The 22,441-nt window shown below is 39.7% G+C and overlaps 1 protein-coding gene across 26 annotated transcripts in view; it reads right to left on the minus strand.

Moving 5' to 3' along the window:
• The window catches only part of NRXN3 (neurexin 3), a 1,565,929-nt gene that overhangs the window by 960,453 nt on the left and 583,035 nt on the right, over positions 1-22,441 (minus strand). For all 26 annotated transcript variants that reach the window (XM_045074603.1, XM_045074593.1, XM_045074604.1 and 23 more), the window contains one exon: positions 4,662-4,865. In XM_045074603.1, coding sequence (XP_044930538.1) covers positions 4,662-4,865 — 204 coding nt within the window. The remainder of the gene's footprint in view (positions 1-4,661; positions 4,866-22,441) is intronic.

Here is a 22,441-nt window from a genome sequence, read left to right on the forward strand (position 1 = left end):
CAGCATAAAATTATAGAAATCAAGACAGGAGAAATCTAGAACACCCAATCATTCTGAGGGAGGAGGCGGGACGCTTAGTTGTTCCCCAGAAGAACATCTCTTGAAAAAAATCTGGGTTTGGTTTCGTGTGGTTAGGTTTGTCATGTGTCGTCAACCGCAACAGAAAAGTGGGAGCAAACAGCCCTGGAGCAACTGGTACGATCACCAAACAGAGGAGGCCATGCCCCCAGTGAGGACTGGGAAGTGGGGAGGGCAAGGAGGGAGGAGGGGGTGGGGCTTCCGCTACCAGCAGCACCTGCCATCAGCCAAAGCTGGAGAAATGCCCCTTCCTGATGTACTCAGGAGACAGGGGAAACAGGTGTATGGCCATGCTTAAGAGAGAAGGGAAGAGGAAGAGTGGGCCTAAAGCCACAAATCTGAGAACCGTCAACGAGAGAGGGCTGTCTTCTTTTGTTTCTATGCTGTTGAGGATTTTATTTTTAGTTTTTATTTTATTTTTTTAAGGTTTTATTTATTGATTGATCTGGGAGAGAGCACAAGGGTGGGGGAGGAGTGGAGGGAGAAGGAGAAGCAGGCTTCCTACCGAACAGGGAGCCCAACGCAGAGCTGGATTCCAGGACTCTGAGATCATGACCTGAGCAGAAGGCAGATGCCTCATGGACTGAGCCACCCAGGCACCCTGAGGATTTTGTTTTGAGAGGAGGACCCAGTCTAGAGAAAGGTACTAGATTCACTCAAATGGTTCCATGAACTGAAAGATGTCTCTGAACCAATGTGAGGACTTGGAGCTTTCCAGAGGGTGGACAACTGATTAAGCCAAGAAGTGACAGATTATTTGGACACTTTACCTGAAGAATAAGTATATCAAGGGAAAAAAATCCATCCCAGTGCCTTGCTCATAGGCTCAGAGATGGCAGTCTTGATAATGAGGTTGTATTTTTTCATGAAAAGTGAATCCAGGGAATTGGGCTGGGAAAGCAACTTCCTTTAGATCTACCTTGAGTAGCCACCACCGGTCAATCTGTGCCTTACCCTCGGCAAGGTACCCGAGGGGTGTCTGCTTGTCTGTATATGCCTGTGTTTTTTATCTTGTTTCATTTAGATGTTTTTTTGTTTTATTTTAGTAAGTGAGAGGTTATTATTTTCTAGATGAGTAAGCTTTGGGTGGAGAGCATGGAAGAGGCAAAAGTTTCTAGGACTTGTATGTGTTCAACAGTGCACACTGTAAACAGTCATCAGCAAGCCTGCATCACCAGAGACAGAGCATCTGGAGAATTTGAATGCCATTGTCCAAACTGCATGATACTCCCTATGGGCCTCCGCCATTGAAGAAGGCTTGCTGGCATTCTGCTGAGGATTTCAAAGGGCCATGAGCAGATGCCAATGCTGACTGACTTTTCAGCTCTATGGCTTAATTCAAACCAGGCACTACGGAAAAAAGACTCCCTCTGGGCATGTTTAAAAAGTAAACATCATGAAAGCAGTTAGAAGTCATCAAGACTGCCACATCATTGAGCCACACAGGATTGACCTGTGGAGAAAAGAGATAACCCACGTTGATTTAGCATTTTAGAAACCCGGGTTCTAGTCTCAGCTCCACTATGGACTTTTTATGCTAGCTTTAAAAAGTCCTATATTTCTTTCTTTGTCTCACATATGTAAAAGAAAGCATAAAAACACTTCCCTGGCTTATCTCCCAAGATTACTGGCTGACTGAAATAAGGTTTTTAAATCTTTCAATTTACTATAATCATAAAATGTTATTATTGTATTTTTAATTGTAAGGGATCAAAAGATTTCAAAAACGGGCTGTGTGTTGTAGCATCTTTCTGACACCAGCTCTTACTACACCCAGTTGTCTTCAGAGAGCAAGGCCGTTGGGAAAGCCTAGTCTTCTGGACATTTAGGAGATGGATACATTACATCAGAGAAATACATACTAGACTTTACATCATGAGCATATATGCATGTCCAATTTGAAATAAACTGTAGTATCATTTGTGCATAGGCTGGAAAGGAGACACAATTGAAATGGTGAACAAAATTATCACCTGGAATTAGTTCTTTTGGAGTAAGTGTGTATGCAAACCCTCCTTAGAGATGTTTTCTTCTCTAAGGAAGGAAAGGGAAATACGAACTCATACTGGGAGAAAATATTCACACAGGGGTATATTTTGGTGAGGGAAGGGAAAGAGAACCTTTAAACAAAGCATGAGCATAAAGAGTTTTGTATACATAAGCACAGGGAATTTCAGTTCAGTTTTCCAGGTTAGGTTTGAAAGTAATTTAAATAAATTCAAACCAGTCATTCTGGTGAACCACACGCTTCAGGGAAAAAAAGAAGTCACTATTGCCTCTGAAAAGCGCAGGGCTCTCCAACTCCGTTGTGCCTAAGATATCTCAGCTTTGGAGGAACTAGACTGAGTATATGCTAGAAGGAATCAAGAGGCAAATGTAGTCTTTTTGAGAGGTATTTCTCCCAGATTTGGGGCAAAGAGAAAAAAATGTTTCTAGGAATACACATGGGAATTCTTACTAACTGCATGTGTAAGAGAGAGAATCTGTCCATCTCCTTCCTCATCCCTTTTTATCTTCCCCCACTTGTATCTCCTTCTGAGATATGAGACCTAACACCATCGGCTTTCTCATTTTAGAAAACAATGTCTAAGAAGGAAAACCTGTTTTCTGTTTAGCGACAGTATACATTTCCCCGGGACGCCAAGGGGCTAATCATGCTTATATATGTGCTTCTCTCTTACTCTGAAATAGACGTAGAGTTAAAAATTGTCTTCATCTTTTTCTGGGAACTATTTAGGATGTTATGTTCATTTTGTTGTTTATTTGTTTTTATTTAATTTTTAAATTTCTCCTGCTCTTTTTGAGGGAACTAAACGATCAGCTACTGGTTGTTGGTTTTAGGTTATACACACTGTCTGGTTGGTTTGTGGGAGGTGGGGAGCACCGTGCAGGGGAGGGAAGGCGGGAGGGATGGGGGTATGCCAGCCCCTGCAGGCTGTTCAGTACGCTCTGTTCTCAAGGCTGTTTGCTATGCGGGCCGCAGGCTTTGGGCCTTTGAAGGGTTGAATACCATCTTTTGATTTACCATGGCTGATGGTGAGAAGGACTGAAAACTCAAGAACACAAAGATTCAGCAAAGAGAAAAAACAAAACTCGAAATAACCAAACACACACATACACACACCAAAGAAAAACCAACAGACACACTGACAACAGAAATCAAATGAGGTTGGACAAGAAAAAGGGCAGAGTGTTGTAAAAGCTACAAATTGGAAGAAAAAAAAAGACATAAGTGAAGCCACTGCTCAAAACAGTCCTCTGCGTCCTAGAGATTTTCAGGATCGTAGTGTAGGCATTTTCCAAGTGCGACCAGTCGACCTGACAGCAGGTAAGACTGGTGTGGATTCCAAACTCCACCTTCCCACTAGGCCAGCTAAAGTTTACTGTGGTCTTGTATCTAGTACAGTTGTCTAGTACATGTCTAGTACAGTCTAGTACATGTCTTCCCCATGCCTCTGACAAGCCATTCCACTGGAGTCTTTATAAAGGGGCTCTGTACCCAAACATACACTATATACCCCTCAAAATCCCTGGCTTAGGAAGCTTAGACTCAGCCATACCACTCATCCTATTGACACAGGGCAATGACTTTCTACCAGGTAGAAATGAGGTTGGTTTCTTTCCTTCCAGAAATCAAGAGGTTCCCCATCCTTCAAAGAAGATCAGTTAGAAATCAGTCAAGGTCAGCAGCAGGAGCAAATGTGATGCCACCAGGAGGGGAGTTTCCAAAGTATCTATTACAGGTAATTATAGTAGAAGAACAGATCTTCTCCCAAATAAAGCTACGAATTTGAAATTGTCATAATTTTTCAGTACCAAGGACGGAGGAGCAGGTGAGTGACAGTGCGACATGGCAATCTGGATAAAAGGGGCTGCTAGACGACGGGGAAGAATGTCAGGAAGGAAGAAGCGGATCATATCAGGAAGCACATTCTCCTTCCACATGTCAGAGACTCTATAAACTTAGAGATTTATTTCTCCAATAGGACAACAGTAACAATCTGACTCGTCCTCCCCACGAGGAGAAAGCATAAGGTAATAGCAGTGCCCCCCGAACTCCCCGTTTGTGGAGAAAGAAACGATGCACTTTTCATCCTCCTCACAAAGCTTAGTTCTCTCCAACCCCAATGTCGTTTTGCCTCCATTTGATGTCTTATCTCTGCCCTCGGCTTTGACTGTTTTGAGTGGTGACCAAGGAGTCAGACTGAATGGCAATGTGATTGATCAAAAGATGGACCAAAGTAGCGTGTTTTACACAAAGCTAAACGGTTCCAAAAAACCAAGAAAGGAAACTTAAGAAATAAATAATCTAGTTAAAAAAAAAAAAAAAAAGAACCAAAACCAAAAACAAAATCAAAAACAAAAAACCACCACTGTCAGAAACCAGAAATTGACATCAAAACCTCATGCAGAAACAAGAAGAAGGTGTTTGTTGCCGTTGGGTTTTATCCTTGGTCTATTAAACAAGAGGTGAGCAGCTAACTTTTAAGAAACAAACAAAGAATTCAATCAAACCAATGAAAATCAGAAAAGAAAGGGAAGACAAGCCCAAACAAAGTGGCGGAGGGTACTTCATACGATACCTAAGTTAACCATGAGCTTGACACGCCCCCCATCCAGCTCCAAACGCAGGGTGTCCGCAGAGTCCCTGGAGGTAGTAGCCACCAGCAGCCCATAAGCTCGCTGGGACATGAAGCGGAAGGAGACATCCTCTGCCTCGGTGTGCATGACCATGGGCATGATGATCTTCATGTACATGCTGCCATCGTAGCTCAAGATAGACGCCTCTGCAAAGAAGAATGGAGGAGATTATCAGGATGAAGGATACCAAAGGTTCCCTTGACTTCCAGGGTGAGGATGGTAGGGTAGAGAGGGCACGGAACTTGTACCCAGGTGATTCATGTTGGATAGACCTCCAGTGCCACCACTTTCAAGCTATGGGACCTTGGGAAGACCACTGAAATTTTGAGGGCCTATTTCCTTGTTTGCCGTTACAAGGCATACAATGGCACAGTTCCCTGACCCACCATCCTCATAGACTTATCAAGTGTGCCAAATGAAATAATGGATGTGAAGATGTTTTGTAAACGTGAAAGTGCTCCCCACAAATAGTAGTGATTTCATTCCATGTGCCATAGACAAAACAAAAAATGCATGAAACAAAACTTAGCTTCCTGAAAGTATTTCATAAAGAACAGGAGGAAAGCAGCAATCTAGAACCACCACAACAAACTGTCAGAACTTCTAGAAGATGGAAAGAGCGGCAGCCTGGCCTGCTCCCCATACAGCCCTAAGTGGCCAGGCACTGTATGAGTTTGTTTGAGTCATTCAAAGAGGATCTACAGAAACAGAGCTAGAACCACCAACACAAAAAGATGATACCCCAGTAATTCTGCTTTTATTCAAATAGTGCTTGTCTGAGGAAGGAAGAAACTTGCTTTTGTTTGATGCCTTCTCTAGCCCAATCACTTTGGCCAGGAGCGCCCCCACTCTACCCCATTGTGTTAACTTACTTTGTGTTACAGTGTGGATCTACTATTCTACTTCAAACAGAAAACCAAGGCTCCCGGAGGCAGATGTTAACATCTCAAAGTCAGACATCCTGGATTTTAAGCCAGTATGTCCAGTACAAAGCCAAGGTCTGTTTATACCACCATGCTGCTCAAAATGTGAATATGTTCAATTGTTCATTTAGCAAATATTTTTAGAGAACACAGGAAGAGAAAATCACTTAAATGCCTATGACACCAACCTGCCACTGGGCTCAGTATCTGGCCCTGAGTAGGCCCTCATTAAATATTTGCTGTTGCCAAATAGTTACTACCTACCTACACGTACTATGGAGGGTTTAAAAGTGAAACAGAAAAGGTCCTTGCTGGGAAGGGGGATATGGCATGTGCAAGTAACCGTACTAGAATATAAAAATGGTTAAATGAGGGGGTAGGAAAAGAATAAATGAAACAAGATGGGATTGGGAGGGAGACAAATCATAAGAGACTCTTAATCTCACAAAACAAATTGAGGGTTGCCAGGGGGCGGGGGGTATGTGCTATGGTGAGTGCTGTGAAGTGTGTACACCTGGGGATTCACAGACCTGTACCCGTGGGGCTAATAATACATTATATGTTTATAAAAAAATTAAAAAATTTAAAAGAAAATGGTTAAATGACCCAGGAAATATATACATCAGTAAAGCCAGGGGCACTCAGAGGAGAGAGACTGCGGCAAGTGAATAGAGAAGTGGGGGTAGAGTTCGAGATGCTCTTAGTTTGTAATGAAAGAGGTGATGGTATCAGATTCGTCAAGAAAGGGAATATTCAAACAAAAACAAGCTATTCAGTTTAACAGAAGCACTAAGCATATTTTGATGAGTACTTATACAACAGTTTTTGAGATTACAATAAAATCAATGGACTTGGGTAGATACTGGGACGTAAGTGAATGGTTTTAGATCGAGCAATACCATGAAGGATTCATTTCTGATATTGTGCACCAGGCATTCTTTTTGGTGTTGTGCCTATAACAGAGCACAAAAGAGACAAACATTTTCTGCCCTCTTGTATGAAAGAAATCAGAAGGGGAAGAGACCAGGCCAACCACATGGAAGGTATTCAAGATAGTCTATGTCATCATCATATCACTGTCCTATTAACACACAAAAGGTCATGAAAAGCCAATATAAATACACCTGCTCATTCCTGAGAAGCAACCATCACCTGAGTAATACCCAAGACATGATCATTGCCGTACATTACCATCTGCAAACTCTATAAAGATCACAAATAAAGGTGTAACAGTTGCAGACACTAACACAATAAAAGACATATTATGAAAATGTATTCTTAGATGGGAAACATAATCTCAATTTAACACATGCTCCAGATGTGAAAGAAACTATCTCCTGGAAGACTAGAGTCAAAGAAGATTAAAAATGAGAACTAAAATTTATTGAGCACTTCCTGTTTGCCTGGTGCTTTCTAGAACTTTACATGCATTAAGACATTGGATGCTTACAAGAACACCACAAAGAAGATGTATCAGTATTAGATTTTGTAGGACACCAGGTCACACGCTAACAAGTGGTAGAGTCAGGCTGATTCTTGTGGCTATATCCTTAACTATTCTGCCAAATTGTCAGAGGGCTATGCCAGGAGCAAACCCATGTTTCTAAGCGCTGAAAGAATAGCCATAGTGACTCATGGTAGAGTGTGGTGTTCGCGTGTGTGTGGGTGTGTGTGTGACACATACATGTTATTATTTAAAATGATACATTATTTACGAACATAGAAAATTATATGAATATAGATAATACATTTCTAAATATGTTATATTTATATGTTATATAAATATGCATAATGCTTTATGTTGGCATAATTATGAACACTATCATTATTACTATGTACCTTCTACTATACACACCCACACATATGCACACTCCTTTTTTTAAGATTTTTATTTATTTATTTGACAGACAGAGATCACAAGTAGGCAGAGAAGCAGGCAGAGAGAGGGGGGAAGCAGGCTCCCTGCTGAGCAGAGAGCCTGATGCGGGGCTCAATCCCAAGACCCTGAGATCATGACCTGAGCCGAAGGCAGAGGCTGTAATCCACTGAGCCACCCAGGTGCCCCTGCACACTCCTTTTTAAAAGAGATTGTTCAGCGAGTCATGAAATGGTTGTTAGGATGTATTCAACTTAAATACAATCCAAAAGTAATGGTCACTTTTATCCCTTCGGATATGTCTAGTGCCAGAGCACATGTATAAATAAATGCATCTTTAGGTCAATATTGGTAGTATCAGAGAATAAGTTTCATATGAGTATGTAGTTAAACAGCTAGTGGTGCAAAAAAGTGTGCATCTCGATGCGTACCTTTGCGAGCATTTCCATGAATATGTTCTATGATCAGCCTAGTATTTTTTAAGGGGAGTGTGATGAAGCAGAAAATTTAATATAAGAATCAGCTGAAAAAAAATTCATTACATCATTCCAGGATTCTTATTAATTTGCTTAAAAAATTTCAAACATAAGGAGCACCATGAATAGAGTAATACTTTGAGGGAGAAAATGAGTCTGAATAAGGAAAGTTATAGAATCTGAAACCTGTTGGACTACTGAGTCTTGAAAGATCGTATCACAGGATGCCCACATAATGGTACTCACACAGTTCCTCTATTTTGCTCCTCTTTCCTTATTTAATATCTCCTTTCATCTTAAATGAATATTTCCTAGCATACTAATTCCATTCCTTTAATGATTCTTTACTATATTTTTGAGCTACTTTCTTAGTGGTTGCTCTAGGTCTTACAAGATACATCTTATCAAAATATACTTCATATTTATACTCACTCAATTCCTGTAAGATACAGAAACTTTACTTACATAGCTCTCACCCCTTCCTCCTTATTTTGTTATTCTTATCCACATTATGTCTGTAAATGTTACAAACTCAACAATACTGTGTTATAAAGATTGCTTTTTTGTGTGATTTTTTTAAATTTAATTTTAATTTTTAATAAACATACAATATATTTTTTCCCCAGGGGTACAGGTCTGTGAATCGCCAGGTTTACATACTTCACAGCACTCACCATAGCAAATACCCTCCCTAATGTCCATAACCCCACCCCCCCTTCTCCTAATGATTGCTTTTTGAAAACATATGTCTACTGGGGGCACCTGGGTAACCCAGTTGGTTTAAGCATCCCACTCCTGATTTCAGCTCAGGTCATGATCTCAGGATCGTGAAGTCCAGTCCAGTTTGCTTAAGATTCTCTTTCTCCCTCTTCTCCTCCTACTCTCTCTCTCTCTCAAAAATAAATGAATTAATTAAATCTTCAAAGAAAAAAATTTAAAAAACATGTCTTGTTAAGAAGAAAAGAGAAGGAGAGCTCAAATATATTTATGGAGTTGTTTTTTTTTTTAATTAAGCTTATTATTTACCATTTCTGTCTCTCTTCATTTCTTCTTGCAGATTCAAGTTACCATCTGGTGTCATTTCCTTTCTCCAATATAGCTTCATTCATTTGTGGTTTATTGTCAAATATATCACAATTCTATACATTATAGGCCCAACAATACAATTTTATAGATATTGTTTTATGCAATTGTGTTTTAAATCAGCTAAGAAAAAAAGAAAAAGAAATGGGTAATTATGTTGTCTGTTATCATTACCTACATAATTACCTTTACTGGAGCACTTTGTTTTTTCACATAGATTCAAATTACTGTCTGCTGTCACTTCCTTTCAGCATGAAGGATAAAAGCAGTGAGTAGTTCTTACAACTACTAGGCAGGTATCCTAGCCGTGAACTCTGTTTGAGTTTACCTGGGAATGTCTTTATTTGACCCTGACTTTTAAAAGACAGCACTGTCAGATAGAGGGATCATGGCTGACACTCCTTGTGTTCCAGCACATCGAATGTTGTCTTGCTGCCCCTGGCCTCCACTGTTCTGACGAAACATCAACTGTTAATCTCACAGCAGCACCGCAGTATGTGACAAGTCATTTTCCTCTTGCTGCTTTCAAGATTTCTTCTTTATCTTTGGCTTCCAACAGTTTTATTTAAATGGGTATGGATGTGTATCTATTTGAATTTATCCTACTTAGAGTTCATTCAGCTTCTTTGCTGTGTAGATTCACGTTTTTCATTAAATTGGGGGGAATTTCAGTCATTAATTCTTTGAATATTTTTTCTGCCCCCTTCTGTTTCCTTTCTTCCCAGTACTCCTATCTTACCTATGTTAGACACTCAACAGTGCCCCACATTTCTCTGGCACTCTGTTTATTTACCTTTATTCATTTTCTTTCTTCTATTCAGACTATAAATAATCTCTTTTGACCTATCTTCCAGTTTGCCAATTCTTCCGTTGACTCAAATCTATTCTTGAGTCGCTCTAGTGAATTTTCTTGTTTGGATTCCTGCCCTTCTGAACTCTCAATTTATGTATTATGTATATAATATCTCCAAATGGAAATTTTGAAGTTGAAAATAACATAATATATATACTTTGTATCTCTTTATTAATACTCACTCTTTAATGACTATCTTACTTTCCTTTTCTTTAAGTGTAGTTTTCTTAATCCTTTTAATATATTTAACATAATAGTTTCCATGGAGTCTATCTGCTAAGTCCAACATCTGGAACCCCTCAAAGGCAATTTCCATTCCCAGCACATATTCCTGCATGGGGATCACACATTCCCATTTCTATGCATGTTTCACAATCTTTTGTTGAAAACTGGACACTTTTGGTAATAGATTGTAGCAAGTCTGGGTACTGCTCCTCACTCCTCCACCTACCACCACCAGAACTAGTTCTTGTTGTCTGTTCATTTGTTTATTTGTTTAATGCTTTGGCTGAATGAATTTCATGATTCACACTTTCCAGGCAGTGTGACAGCTCTAATTCCCTGCTCAGGTATTTCCTCGTTTTTATCTTTTAGTCTGCCTTCCTATGTGTTGTCCCTAGGTCAATATAAGTCAGTTATTTGTTAAACACTATCCTTAAGTCCCTATAGTCAATTTTTATCCTTTCTCTGTTAGATGTGTGTGAATTGGAGACTTCTTTTGCAGTTCAGAGAGTGTAAGATTTTGCCTCATGTTCAAATAGAGACTAGTACTTAGAAATTGCCCCTTCTGCCAAATTAGTTATGTGACTGCACTGTTTTGGCTCTCACATTTTTCTCCTTTCCATCTATAATCTCCCTTTTCCTTTCACTCAGTTAATTTGTTTTAAATTTTTCCTTTGAATTCTTGTAGCACTAAGAGTTCTTAAGTTACTCTATACTGCAAATGAGCTACAGAATATAGCTCATGGGAAATTCTTCTGTCCTTTATTTGCCTAGATCAAATTCTTAGAATTTTCTAAGCTACATCACGTCCTTTATTTTTATTTTATTTTATTTCATCTGCTGTTTTGTATTTGCATTGTCATGTCACTGACTTTCCTGCTCATACTCAGGTGATTCTGTTCAGAGTTTCTAACTGTTCAGACAAAGGTTCAGGGACTTGACTTCCAGATCCATCTACATTTGAAAGGTTTCATATTGTTAGCTCTACACACTTATTTTTTTGTAGCTTCAGAGATGGTAAAATATGGGAACGAAATGGGGGGTGGAATGAACTCAGGCAAGGTTGTGTGTAACCTTCTTTTAGCTGCCAAGGCTATGTTTCTCATTTCTGAAGCTTTGTTAAGTGCCTGGAGCAGAAGTGACCCCACCTGGTTACAGAGTGTGTCCCAAGGCAATGGAGAGGAATGCATTAGGACTACTGATCCATTTAGCCCTTGTGACTTAGCTTTTTATTCTCAGGCCCACTGTCTGTTTCTGTTACATGTGCCCCACCACCACCACTGCCATTTCCACTACTCTTCACTCAAAAGTAGGATGAGATAAGAACATCTACTCAGTCTATTTCTTTTCTCTCTATAAAGGTATTAGGAGAAATTTTCAGTACTTTTATCAACTAGACAGTACCATACCTAAGGAACAGAAGCAGAGTTGGCAGCCTCATCCTGCTTGACCATTCCTCTTGCCTTTGCTTTCAGATTATTTCTTTCTCCTACTTTTTGAGATCTAGGACACTGAGTTCTACTTATTTCCTTACTTGAGGCTAATGATTATTTAACTGGCATATTCTTTTTTGTTTAATTTGAAAGAGGGTATTTCTGGCAGGCAACTTTTCCTTACCATCTTCCTACTGATATTTTCATGGCCAACCTTGTACAAAAAGTACCATTAAATGATCACTCCCCTCATACTCTTCTCTTTTTTTTTTTTACCTTCAAGACATCCTCTTGCTCATTCATCCATCTATTGACCTTATACACTCCTTAAGTGTGTTTTATTCTGACAAAACCTCCCAAATACACAGATTGCTTCCTCTGCACCCAAACTGGGTTGATCTTAAACAGTGTGCAAATTTATACAGGAATGCCTGCCAGGTTCTAATTTTGTATTTTGCAGCAGCAGGAACAACATAAATCACTAGCTTCAAGCAGACCCAACAGTAGCCAACAGTTCTGGGGAATCAACAAAATTAATGTAGGGCAAAATTCTCCCTCTTGCGGACAAGGCTGAAAAGAACTAGTCTTTCACATTCTCAAAATGCTGCCAATACATAAGGCATATGGGCTTCTCTTACCCCAAACAAGTAGAGCACTATAAAGCTATGACAAAAATTTTCATACACATTTTTCACTTTAAGAAATGCAGGTATGTACATGTGCATATTTTTTAGTATTAGGGAAAGAGGGAGGAAAGAAGGGTAACAGTGGATACAAAAACTCTGGTTTGTTAAAAGATGTATAATTTTTTAAAGAAAATGTTTACTTAGGGGTGCCTGGGTGGCTCAGTGGGTTAAAGCCTCTGCCTTCGGCTCAGGTCATGATCCCAGGGTCCTGGGATCAAGCCCCACATTGTGCTCTCTGCTCAGCAGGGAGCCTGCTTCCTCCTCTCTCTCTGCCTGCTTCTCTGTCTACTTGGGATCTTTGTCTGTCAAATAAATAAGTAAAATCTTAAAAAAAAAAGAAAACAATGTTTATTTAACCAAATAATTCATTCAGCTTTTCTTAAATAGCAAAGTTTTCTACTGAATTCCTAATGTAACTTAATTTATAAAAATTAAACATAACACAATTCATCAGGATAGATCTAGTCACTGCTTGCAAAAATATTTTCTCATTCATTAAATGATTGATATTTAATATGTGCCAAATACTGTGCTGAAATGGGGTGGGTGTAATATGGCACCTGTCTTTAATGAGCTTATGATAAATTGGGATTATCAACACAAACACGTAAATTATTATACTAAAGAATGAACAAAGTGCTGTGGGAACTCAACTTAGGTGTCTATGTGTTTGCCTAGAGTTTTTAGGGAGGTGGGGTATAACTTGTTTCAAGAATGAGACAGAATGAACAACAACGTGGGGGATGGGAAGGCCTTCCAGCTGAGAGAACAGCATATGTACAGGGGCAAAGTTGACAAGGGCATAGAATAAAATCATAAATTACAACATCTGATAAATGTTTATGGGGAGTTCAACGTGCCTACAAGATTTCTCAACTGGGACAATACTGGCACTTTGAACCAGATAACCGCAGGTTGTGGGAGGGGTCTCGTGCACTGTAAGATGTTCAGAAGTAGCCTTGATGGCCACCAAGTGAAGATGCCATTAGCATTCCCTCCAGTCATGACAACCAAAAATGTCTCCAGACATTGGCAACTGCCTCTTGGGAGATATCACAATTAAGAAGTTTTGATATTAGTCAACATAGAAGGGTTTTAGGCAGGAAGAAACATGATAACTTACTTGTCAGGCTAACTCTGATGGTAGAAGAAAGACAGAATAGTGTGGTGAGAGACGAAATGCAATCTTACCCAATTTTCTTCCATATGGCTCTATCTTTTCAACATGTTATCATAACATAATATTGGTAAAGGGCAGTGGTATGTTTCTGAGAATTATACTCTGAGTCCATTCAAGAAAGCTCTATTGTACCCTCCTACACTTTTGGTGGGATTGCAAGCTGGTGCAGTCAATCTGGAAAACAGTATGGAGGTTCCTCAAATAGTTGAAAAGAGAATAACTCTATGACCCAGCAATCGCACTACTGGGTATTTACTCCAAAGAGACAAATGTAGTGATCCGAAGGGGCACATGCACCTGAATATTTATAGCAGCAATGTTCATAGTAGCCAAACTATGGAAAGAGCCTACATGTCCATCAACAGATGAATGGATAAAGAAAATGTTACACACACACACACACACACACACACACACACACAAAGAAATACTACACAGCCATCAAAAAACCCACAAGATCCTGCCATTTGCAACAATGTGGATGGAACTAGAGGGTATTTTGCTAAGTGAAATAAGTCAATCAGAGAAAGACAGTTTCAAATGATCTCTCTGATATGAAGAATTTTAGAGGCAGGGTGGGGGTCATGGGGAATAGGGAGACAAAATAAAACAAGATGGGGCCAGGGAGGGAAACAAACCACAAGAGACTCTTAATCTCAGGAAACAAACTGAGGGTTGCTTGGGGGTGGGCTGGGAAGGAGAGGGTGGCTGAGTGATGGACATGGGGGAGGGTTTGTGCTACGGTGAGTGCTGTGAATTGTGTAAGCCTGATGATTCACAGACCTGTACCCCTGAAGTAAATAACACATTATGTGTTAATAAAAGAAAGAAAGAAAGAAACCTCTGTTGTGCGAGCTCTAATTACAATATAGGCTAGCGTCTCTATTCAGAATCATTGTTCAGTGTGCTGTCACTGTGAGTGTGAAAGCTTGGAGTTAGAACACTGGGGTAAAATCCTAGATCTTCATGTTATCTAACCGTGAAACATTTGGGGGCCTCCATTTCCCCACTTATAACATGTAATAATAAAACCAAATCAGTCAGGATGCTAATAGCAAAGAGTTAGTCCACTCAAATTGGGCCATATTATGAAAATTTAACGAAGGCAAATATTTACAGAAGTATAGGGAAGGCACAGTGAAACTTCCAAGGGGTATTGCGGGATTCAAGGCTATTAAAAGCAACTTCCCTTACTACCCCTGGCCTCATGAAACAAGGAACAAGTCAATTGCCAGAACTCTGAGGAAGAGAGAGAGAGTGATAAATGCCTCACAAGAGCTGTAACCTTGTTACAAACAGCCAGTTGGTAGTCATTTTTACAGAGAAAGAGATAGAAAATTAAAAATTCAGACTTCACTGTCATTGTTCCTTCTCACCTTCTTTGTATGCTTCCCTTTGGGCAAACTCAACTGGAATACAGAAGTCAAAGGAGCCTGTTAATGCAATCCATATAGGATAACCTTTCGTGGTTCAAAGCTCAATGGAGAAGGGCGGAGAATGAGTTGCACAAAGGAATCCATCCCAAAGGTGAAGCCTGAAGCATGAATGTGAAAATATCCAAATATATTAAAGGGTGCTTACTGAATGTTGTATGCGTATGTGAACATGTGTGTTTTAATCTCCCTGATGTCTAGAGATGGCCCATTGCTTTCATGTGAGAATACTGTCATATCAGAGGTAGCACTGGTCATTAGAAAAAGCCTAGATGTCAGGAGATCCATATTCTACTCCCAGTTCCATTTCTTCCGGGCATGCAATCTTGGGAAAGCTACACATTTTCTGTCCTCCCCTTTCCCTTGTGTAAATCTTGAATAATATTTTAAAAATCATATAAGAAAATTTGTTTGAGAGAGCACTGCAAACTGTAAAGTGGAATGTAATTATAAAGTGATAATTACAGCACTTTGTATCCATCTTCATTACAAAGTCTACTTTGATTAAATAGAGAAATAAAGCAGCTATTCTGCTTTATTCTGTTCTCAAATTTCCTACCCTTTTATAATCATGGTAAAGATAACACTCTAGAACCCCAGAGTAAGAGATTCTGTTAATATTTTCGGTGGTAAGCATGGCTCACAGTTCAGTGATGGACCCTGATGGTATTCTGATCTAGCTATGCTACTCGTTCTGAAAGACAGACAGCATTATTCTGTAGAATGTCATTTCTGCCCAAAGCTTGCTGCCCCTCTCTGTCATATATTCTTGCCAGGATCCCAAAGAATACATTTTCCCTCATTATTATTGATACCTGGTTACTAAAATTTAAATAAAGTTATATCTCTGAACCATCAACAAGGATGACCGACTGCAGGTACGGATCTGGAATGAATGGATTTGTATGGTCATCATCTTTACTTTGTTCTAGAATATTGTTACACAGCAGCACTGAACTGATATAATGAAGTGATTAATGACTGCCTACTTGCCTGTCCTGTGTTTTCCATGCTAGTTATTGGTGTTCTGATTCTGAAATGGCTTGGCTGAAGTTCAGAGAACTATTCTACACACAGCTGTGCTCACTGGAATGTGATTGCTTTAGTACTATCCAAAGCAAGACCAGAGAAACAAGTTCTCCAAGGTGGCAAAAGAAAATACACTTTCTACTGGTTAACTGTTCCACAATGCACCAACTCAACAGACTCAGTTTTATAAGTATTTTTTCCAAAAAGAGACTGAGCCATTATTTTAATATGAATCAAAATCAAATTGTCTGGAAATATAAATTAAATTTTCTAGGGAAGTCAAACCAATCAAGAAATTTCCAAAAGTCCAACTGACTAAAGGAGTATTATTCTCTCACCTTAACAGAAAAAAAAAAAAAAGCATAGAAGTTGTCAGATTATTTTCTCTGAATTGAACAAAACTTTACAGTTAAAAACATAAAATTTACCTACATTCAAAACTTTTTATTTCATAACTAAGGAAATGGAAGTAATATATAAAAACCTTTTTTTTTCCTTAAGAGATATTAAAGACCCCCCTTTTTTTTCTACTTGGGATCCTGCTTCCAAAATCTATCAAGTTGTATAAAAATAACCATATAGGCCTATTGAGATATCTGTTTCAGAACATTGTTGATAGACATACATGTTTCATACATGCACAACATGCATATATGTGTGTATACCCACACGTACACTATATATATATATAATATATATATGTATATATACATACCGTGTGTGTGAGAGAGAGAAAAAGAAAGATAAGCTATTTCCAACATCACTTAAGCAGAGTCAGCTATAGAATGGGAGTACAAAAATAATTGTGACAGTGCCAGATATTGAATTCAATGCCCACAAGACATGAATTAAAAGATCTCTCTTGGGGCTCTGGGTGGCTCAGTCATTAGGTGTCTGCCTTCAGCTCAGGTCATGATCACCCATGATCCCAGGGTCCTGGGATTGAGCCATACATCAGGCTGACTGCTCAGCAGGGCACCTGCTTTTCCCTCTCCCACTCCTCCTGATTGTGTTTCCTCTCTCTCTCTGTCAGATAAATAAATAAAATCTTAAAAATAAATAAATAAATAAATAAATAAAGGATCTCTCTTCTAGTAGATATGACTAGGAGCAAAAAGAGAATTAACAGTAGAAAATCACACAACTCTCCATTTTTCACAGTAGAATCTAGAGTTGACCATCTTAATATACTGTCCCTGGAACTGAATTCCGTATAATTTTGCAACTCTTAGGATATTATTAAAATGAATGTTAGATCCTATGTAATGCCTCAGGCTGACACATCAGTTCATTAACCCGTTGGCTAACTCATGGGAGAACATGGTCTTCCTGGGAGACTACATCATCTGTAGTATTCATTTCCAAATCATTACAGCAGACTTGCTATGCCAATATTTGTTAATACTTGGGCGTTATTTATTCAACACATTGTTTCTGAGTATCTATTATGTTCCCATGTACTCTTCTAGACAGGAGATCTAGAGATGGACAATACAGAAGTTCCTACTTTGTGGACCTTTAATTTTACCGACAGTCACCTGGGGTAATGACTGAATACAAGTAACCTTGTTAGCCTATGATGATATAATGGCAAGTACACTTAGGAGAAAAATAAATAGCAGGAAGATAATCACCATTTGGCTGCATATACAGGGGTGACATATCTCAGATTTTCCCATTCTCAAGCCTTCTAGCAATATCATTTGATATGAACTTTATGTAGAAGAGTAAGACATCAGATAATTTCATCAAGGTGTAAACCATGGTTGTGGAGTATCCAACGGAAGAAATGTCTCAATTCCTTCGTCCCAAAAGATGGAGGTGTGTACTAGGGCTGCCATCACCTAAGGTCAAAGACTACAGGGATAGATATAAAGCAAAGCCTAATGTTGTACTCAGCTTGCCAAGAAGAAGCAAAGTTGTAGCTGCCCAGCAGAAGACTAGAACACATACACAGGCCACTACTACAGCAACAATAGAAAACACAGCTCAGATTAAGCTATAAACACTTCTTGTCAGGGCCCCATTCCCTTGCAAACAGAAAGTTGTTTTATAGGGCTGGCAAAGTATACTGTAAATTATATTACCAGCCCACAGCTGATGAGTTTTTAAGTCTACAGGGAACAAGTTATCTGGCTCTGTCACCATGCTCAGCTTGCCAAAACTGCTTGTGAAGCACACCAGTCTGAGAGATATTGCTAAAACTTAGAAATAAGTGGGCCAAGAATAGCACTGAAGCAGAAGAAGGAAGGGACATGGTACATGACATTAATTTGTCCCTAAAGTTTTCCTCTTGGAGCTTCTTCCTGACTCAAAGACACTGTTCAGTCATCCCTGAGTCAACACTTAATTATATTGCAAACCACTAGACAATCAAGGGTTTGTCTGATGAATGGGTGGACATTTTCTAAAAACTTCAAGTTCCCTCCTTTTATTGTACCTCCCTCAAAATGTTTCTGGTTCCTTGTTTATTTCTCTAACTAGGTGAAAGTTACATCTGTTTTCAGGAGCTTTCTTTTCCTTTAAATTTTATCCTTTTATTTTCTGTTATAGTTTAGCTAGTGACATTTTCAAAACATAAATCAAATCATGTCGCCTTCAAGGCAAGTGCTTTCAATGGCACCAGAGTACATGCTAGCACTGATTCAGCACTGAATTCTGAATCTTCAATGATCTGGCCCCTGGTCACCTCTCCAGCCTACTTACCTCACCCCACTGTGCCCCTTCACTTTTGCCCTTCATTATTGGCTCTTAGAATATACCCTGTCCCTATGGCTTTGTTCTCACTGCTACCTTTGCATGGAACCTTCTAGACTCCTTATCCACCTGGCAAATTCTGGCCTGTCTACTAACAGTAAGCAAGGCTCATCGACTCTGCCTTCAAAACTGTATGAATGTGGTAGTGTTCTTCTTTTCCATGTCGACTCCCTGAGCTCAAGACCCCAAAACCTCTGTGTTCTAGCTAGATCTCTAACGATTCCTTCTTTCATTTGCTGCTCTCCCTAGTCAACCCTCCCTACAACAGGCAGAGCGATCCCTCCTTCCCCAGCTGTATGCTCTCATGCCTCCTTAGTGCATTTAGAATACAGTTATACTCCTTGCATGACTGAAAGTCCTACATGATTTGTTTCTTCTCTGTAGGGTGACCATATGTCCAGGTTTGGCCGAGAGAGTTCCATTTCACTTCTGTTGTCCTGATGGAATTATTAATTGTACCACCTTTGACTCAAGAGTGTGCCAATTTTGACTTCAAACCACCGGGTCACCCTGCTTCTATAGCTCATCTACTTTTCTCCCCTTGTCCCCTTGTCCTTCATAGTCCAGAATACTGGCCTCCCTTTCAATACAAACATACAGGTTTGTTCTCACATTGGAGGACTCAGCCAACTGGTCCTACAGCGTGGAGCTACCTGTTGTTCCTCCATCTCTTCTGCATGGCTGGCTTCATCTCATGCAGGCCCTGGCCCACATAGCTTAACCACCATATTCTCAGAAAGGTATTCCCCAATCACCTTCTCTCACTGCCCTTCTCCCCAGGCTATTTTATCACATTAGCTCATTTATTTTTCATCACAGCACTTAGAATATCTGATTTTCTTTTGTTCATGTGATCATCTTAGCCTTACTCCTCGAATTTAAATCCATGAAAGCAGGTACCTTTTCCCTTTTGTTTACTACTATGGAGCTCTTTCCCAGCGGAGTGCCTGGCTCAGTAAAAAAGATGGTGGGTGAACAAGACACCTCGAGCACCAGCTTCTCTATGAAACCTATCCCAGCTACCGGTACTCCCCTTCCCAGAAAAACGGACCACTCCTTCTCTGCAGCCCCATTCTATCTGCTGTGTACACCCATCACACACAGCGTCTACAAGACAGTTTTTGTGTGCATTCTGTTTCAGTTGACAGCTTTGGTTCTCTCTGAACACTGCAAGCAAATCTGATGGCGAATCTATCTCCTATTCATTTTTTGTGTCATTTTGTTTGGGTTGTTGTTTGAAACATTTTATTTCAAACTTACCTACTTTTCCAAATTTCTCTACTTAGCACTTGCAAAAATTGTACCAAGCATTCCCTTAATACTTCTTGCCCTACCTCCCCTAATGCTAACATGTTACATAGCCACAATATCATTGTGAATAACAGAAATTCACATTGGTGTAGCTTTTTTTTTTAAGATTTTATTTATTTATTTGAGAGAGATCACAAGTAGGCAAAGAGGCAGGCAGAGAGAGAAAGAGAGAGAGGGAAGCAGGCTCCCTGCCGAGCAGCTTAACCCACTGAGCCACCCAGGCACCCTGGTGTAACATTTTTAAGAAACTTTAGATATGGGGCACCTGGGTGGCTCAGTTGGTTAAAGCCTCTGCCTTCAGCTCAGGTCATGGTCTCAGGGTCCTGGGATCAAGCCCCGCATCGGGCTCTCTGCTTGGCATGACATGGCAGGGAGCCTGCTTACCCCTCTTTCTCTGCCTGCCTCTGTGCCTACTTGTAATCTCTCTGTCTGTCAAATAAATCAATAAAATCTTAAAAAAAAAAAAAAGAAGAAACTTTAGATATTAGTCCAATTTTATGACTTTTTACTTTAGGACTTGTTAATGACTTTTTTCATTAATGCTCTTTTTTTCTGTTCCAGGATCCACACTGAATTAGGTTTTATTTTTCCTTAGTTTTTTCCACTCTGTAATAGTTTCTCAATCCTTCCTTGTCCTTCAGGTCCTTTTAGAGAATACTGGTCAGACATTTTATCAAACAACCCTAATCTGGTTTTGTCCAATATTTTCTCATGGTTACGCATTTTGGGCAAGAAGGATTCCTCTGAGAATCCCGTGTCTGTCTCCATGCCCTGTTTCAACGGGTTCATAATATTGACATGTCTTGTTACTGGTGATGTTTTCTCGATTACTTGGTTAATTTGGCATCTCCCAGGTCTTTTCACTATTAAATAACTGCCTTTTCCTTCGTACTTGATGAGTGTCTTGGGAAACATACTTTGAGTCTATGCAAAAAAAAAAAAAGGTTTATCCCAAACTTTTTAACCACTAATTTTAGTATCCATCAGCGAACTTTATCGGCAACACTTAGTAGTAGCATTTGCCTGGTGGTGATTCTCTCTTGCCCTCTTTCCTTCTACATTTATTAACTGGCATTCTATTGCATTCTGGTTCATTTCTGACTCTCTTTGACAATGTTTATCATCACATTCCTGACTTACATGTGCCTCTCTATGCTCAGATTACAGCAGAGCAATATAAGTTCTCAGGCTGACACTTGCTGGCTTTGTAAATGGACAAGTAACTTCATCTCTCTGAGCCTCAGCATTCTCATTAGTTAAGTAAGGATATTAACACATGACTCATTAGGTTGTTAAGAGGATATTCAATTCATTTCTCATGAATTCATTCATTCACTGGTTCATTCGTGCAGGCACTGGAGAGACAACAACCAAAAACAGCCATCTTGACTTCTTTAAGTCTCGAGTAATCCAGGTCTGAGCATCTGTTCAGCGTAGCAAAGCTCCAAAACTATCTTCTATGGTTGTAATTAATAATTGCACAATTTCCTAGTCAACTCTGGATTCCTAAGGATTTCAGATCTGATTCTTCACCAACCGGAGAGATTTTTTTTTTTTTTCAGAGCTTCTGCTGACATGAGAATAATCGAAGGCATGCCCCCCTCTACAAGGTGTACAACTTTAGTAATTAATTTTTCCCAAACATATCAGAATCCTAGGAGGGAAGCCAAATTAAAACACAAGTAAAATCTCTGATGAAAGGTAAATGTTACAAGTTCTTAAAGGAGGGCTCTTCTCTTCCTAAACCACTCTCTTCAGGTCCCAGTGTATGGAGAAGCGGGATCACGGTCACGTGGGCCAGAAGAAATATTTGAAGACAGAGAAAACTGTAGCTGGTAAATGTTATTGCTAGCTCTGGGAGGTGAGGCCTGCGAGGCTCTTACTGCTGTGCTGTAGCCTAGCAGGCCCCTGGGGGAGCCCAGACGACGGGCGAGCTGATCACGCAAGCCCAGTCCAAATGTCACTCTAACATTTGCAGAGCTGTGTGTAAGTGCTTAAGGAGAGGTTTCCAATGAGAAGGTCAAGGATGGAAAAGCTGTTTGGGGAGCTGAAGGTTGTATTTGGGAAGGTGCGGCCATACTGTGAAGTATTTTCCCTTCCCATGAACAGTTTTGTTTCGTTTTGCTTTATGTTACCCCATGTGGTTTCCAGGCTGGTGGTTGCTTATACAGACAGATAATCCTTCACAAAGGCTAATGTCAGCCTTGGGTCTGATTTTGGGGGATAGGGGCAGGAAAAGATTGTATCTTCTTCTGATCTCCATATCAAATTGCTTTGTTTTGTCTTCATTTTTATTCTTTAAGTCCTTAGTTGGTCTTGTATGTCTACCATTGAGCCTTGATATTTCAGAATATAATATTTACAATTTTGATGTTTTCCTGGAGAGTCTGAATAGTTAGTTATGCTATGCAGTCATGTACAATTTTCACCAGTCCCACTGAGAGCAAGACGTGTAAGAAC

Source organism: Mustela putorius, unplaced genomic scaffold (genome assembly GCF_011764305.1).
Source record: "Mustela putorius furo isolate JIRA1106 unplaced genomic scaffold, ASM1176430v1.1 tig00000129_pilon_pilon_pilon, whole genome shotgun sequence".
NCBI classification, from domain to species: domain Eukaryota; kingdom Metazoa; phylum Chordata; class Mammalia; order Carnivora; family Mustelidae; genus Mustela; species Mustela putorius.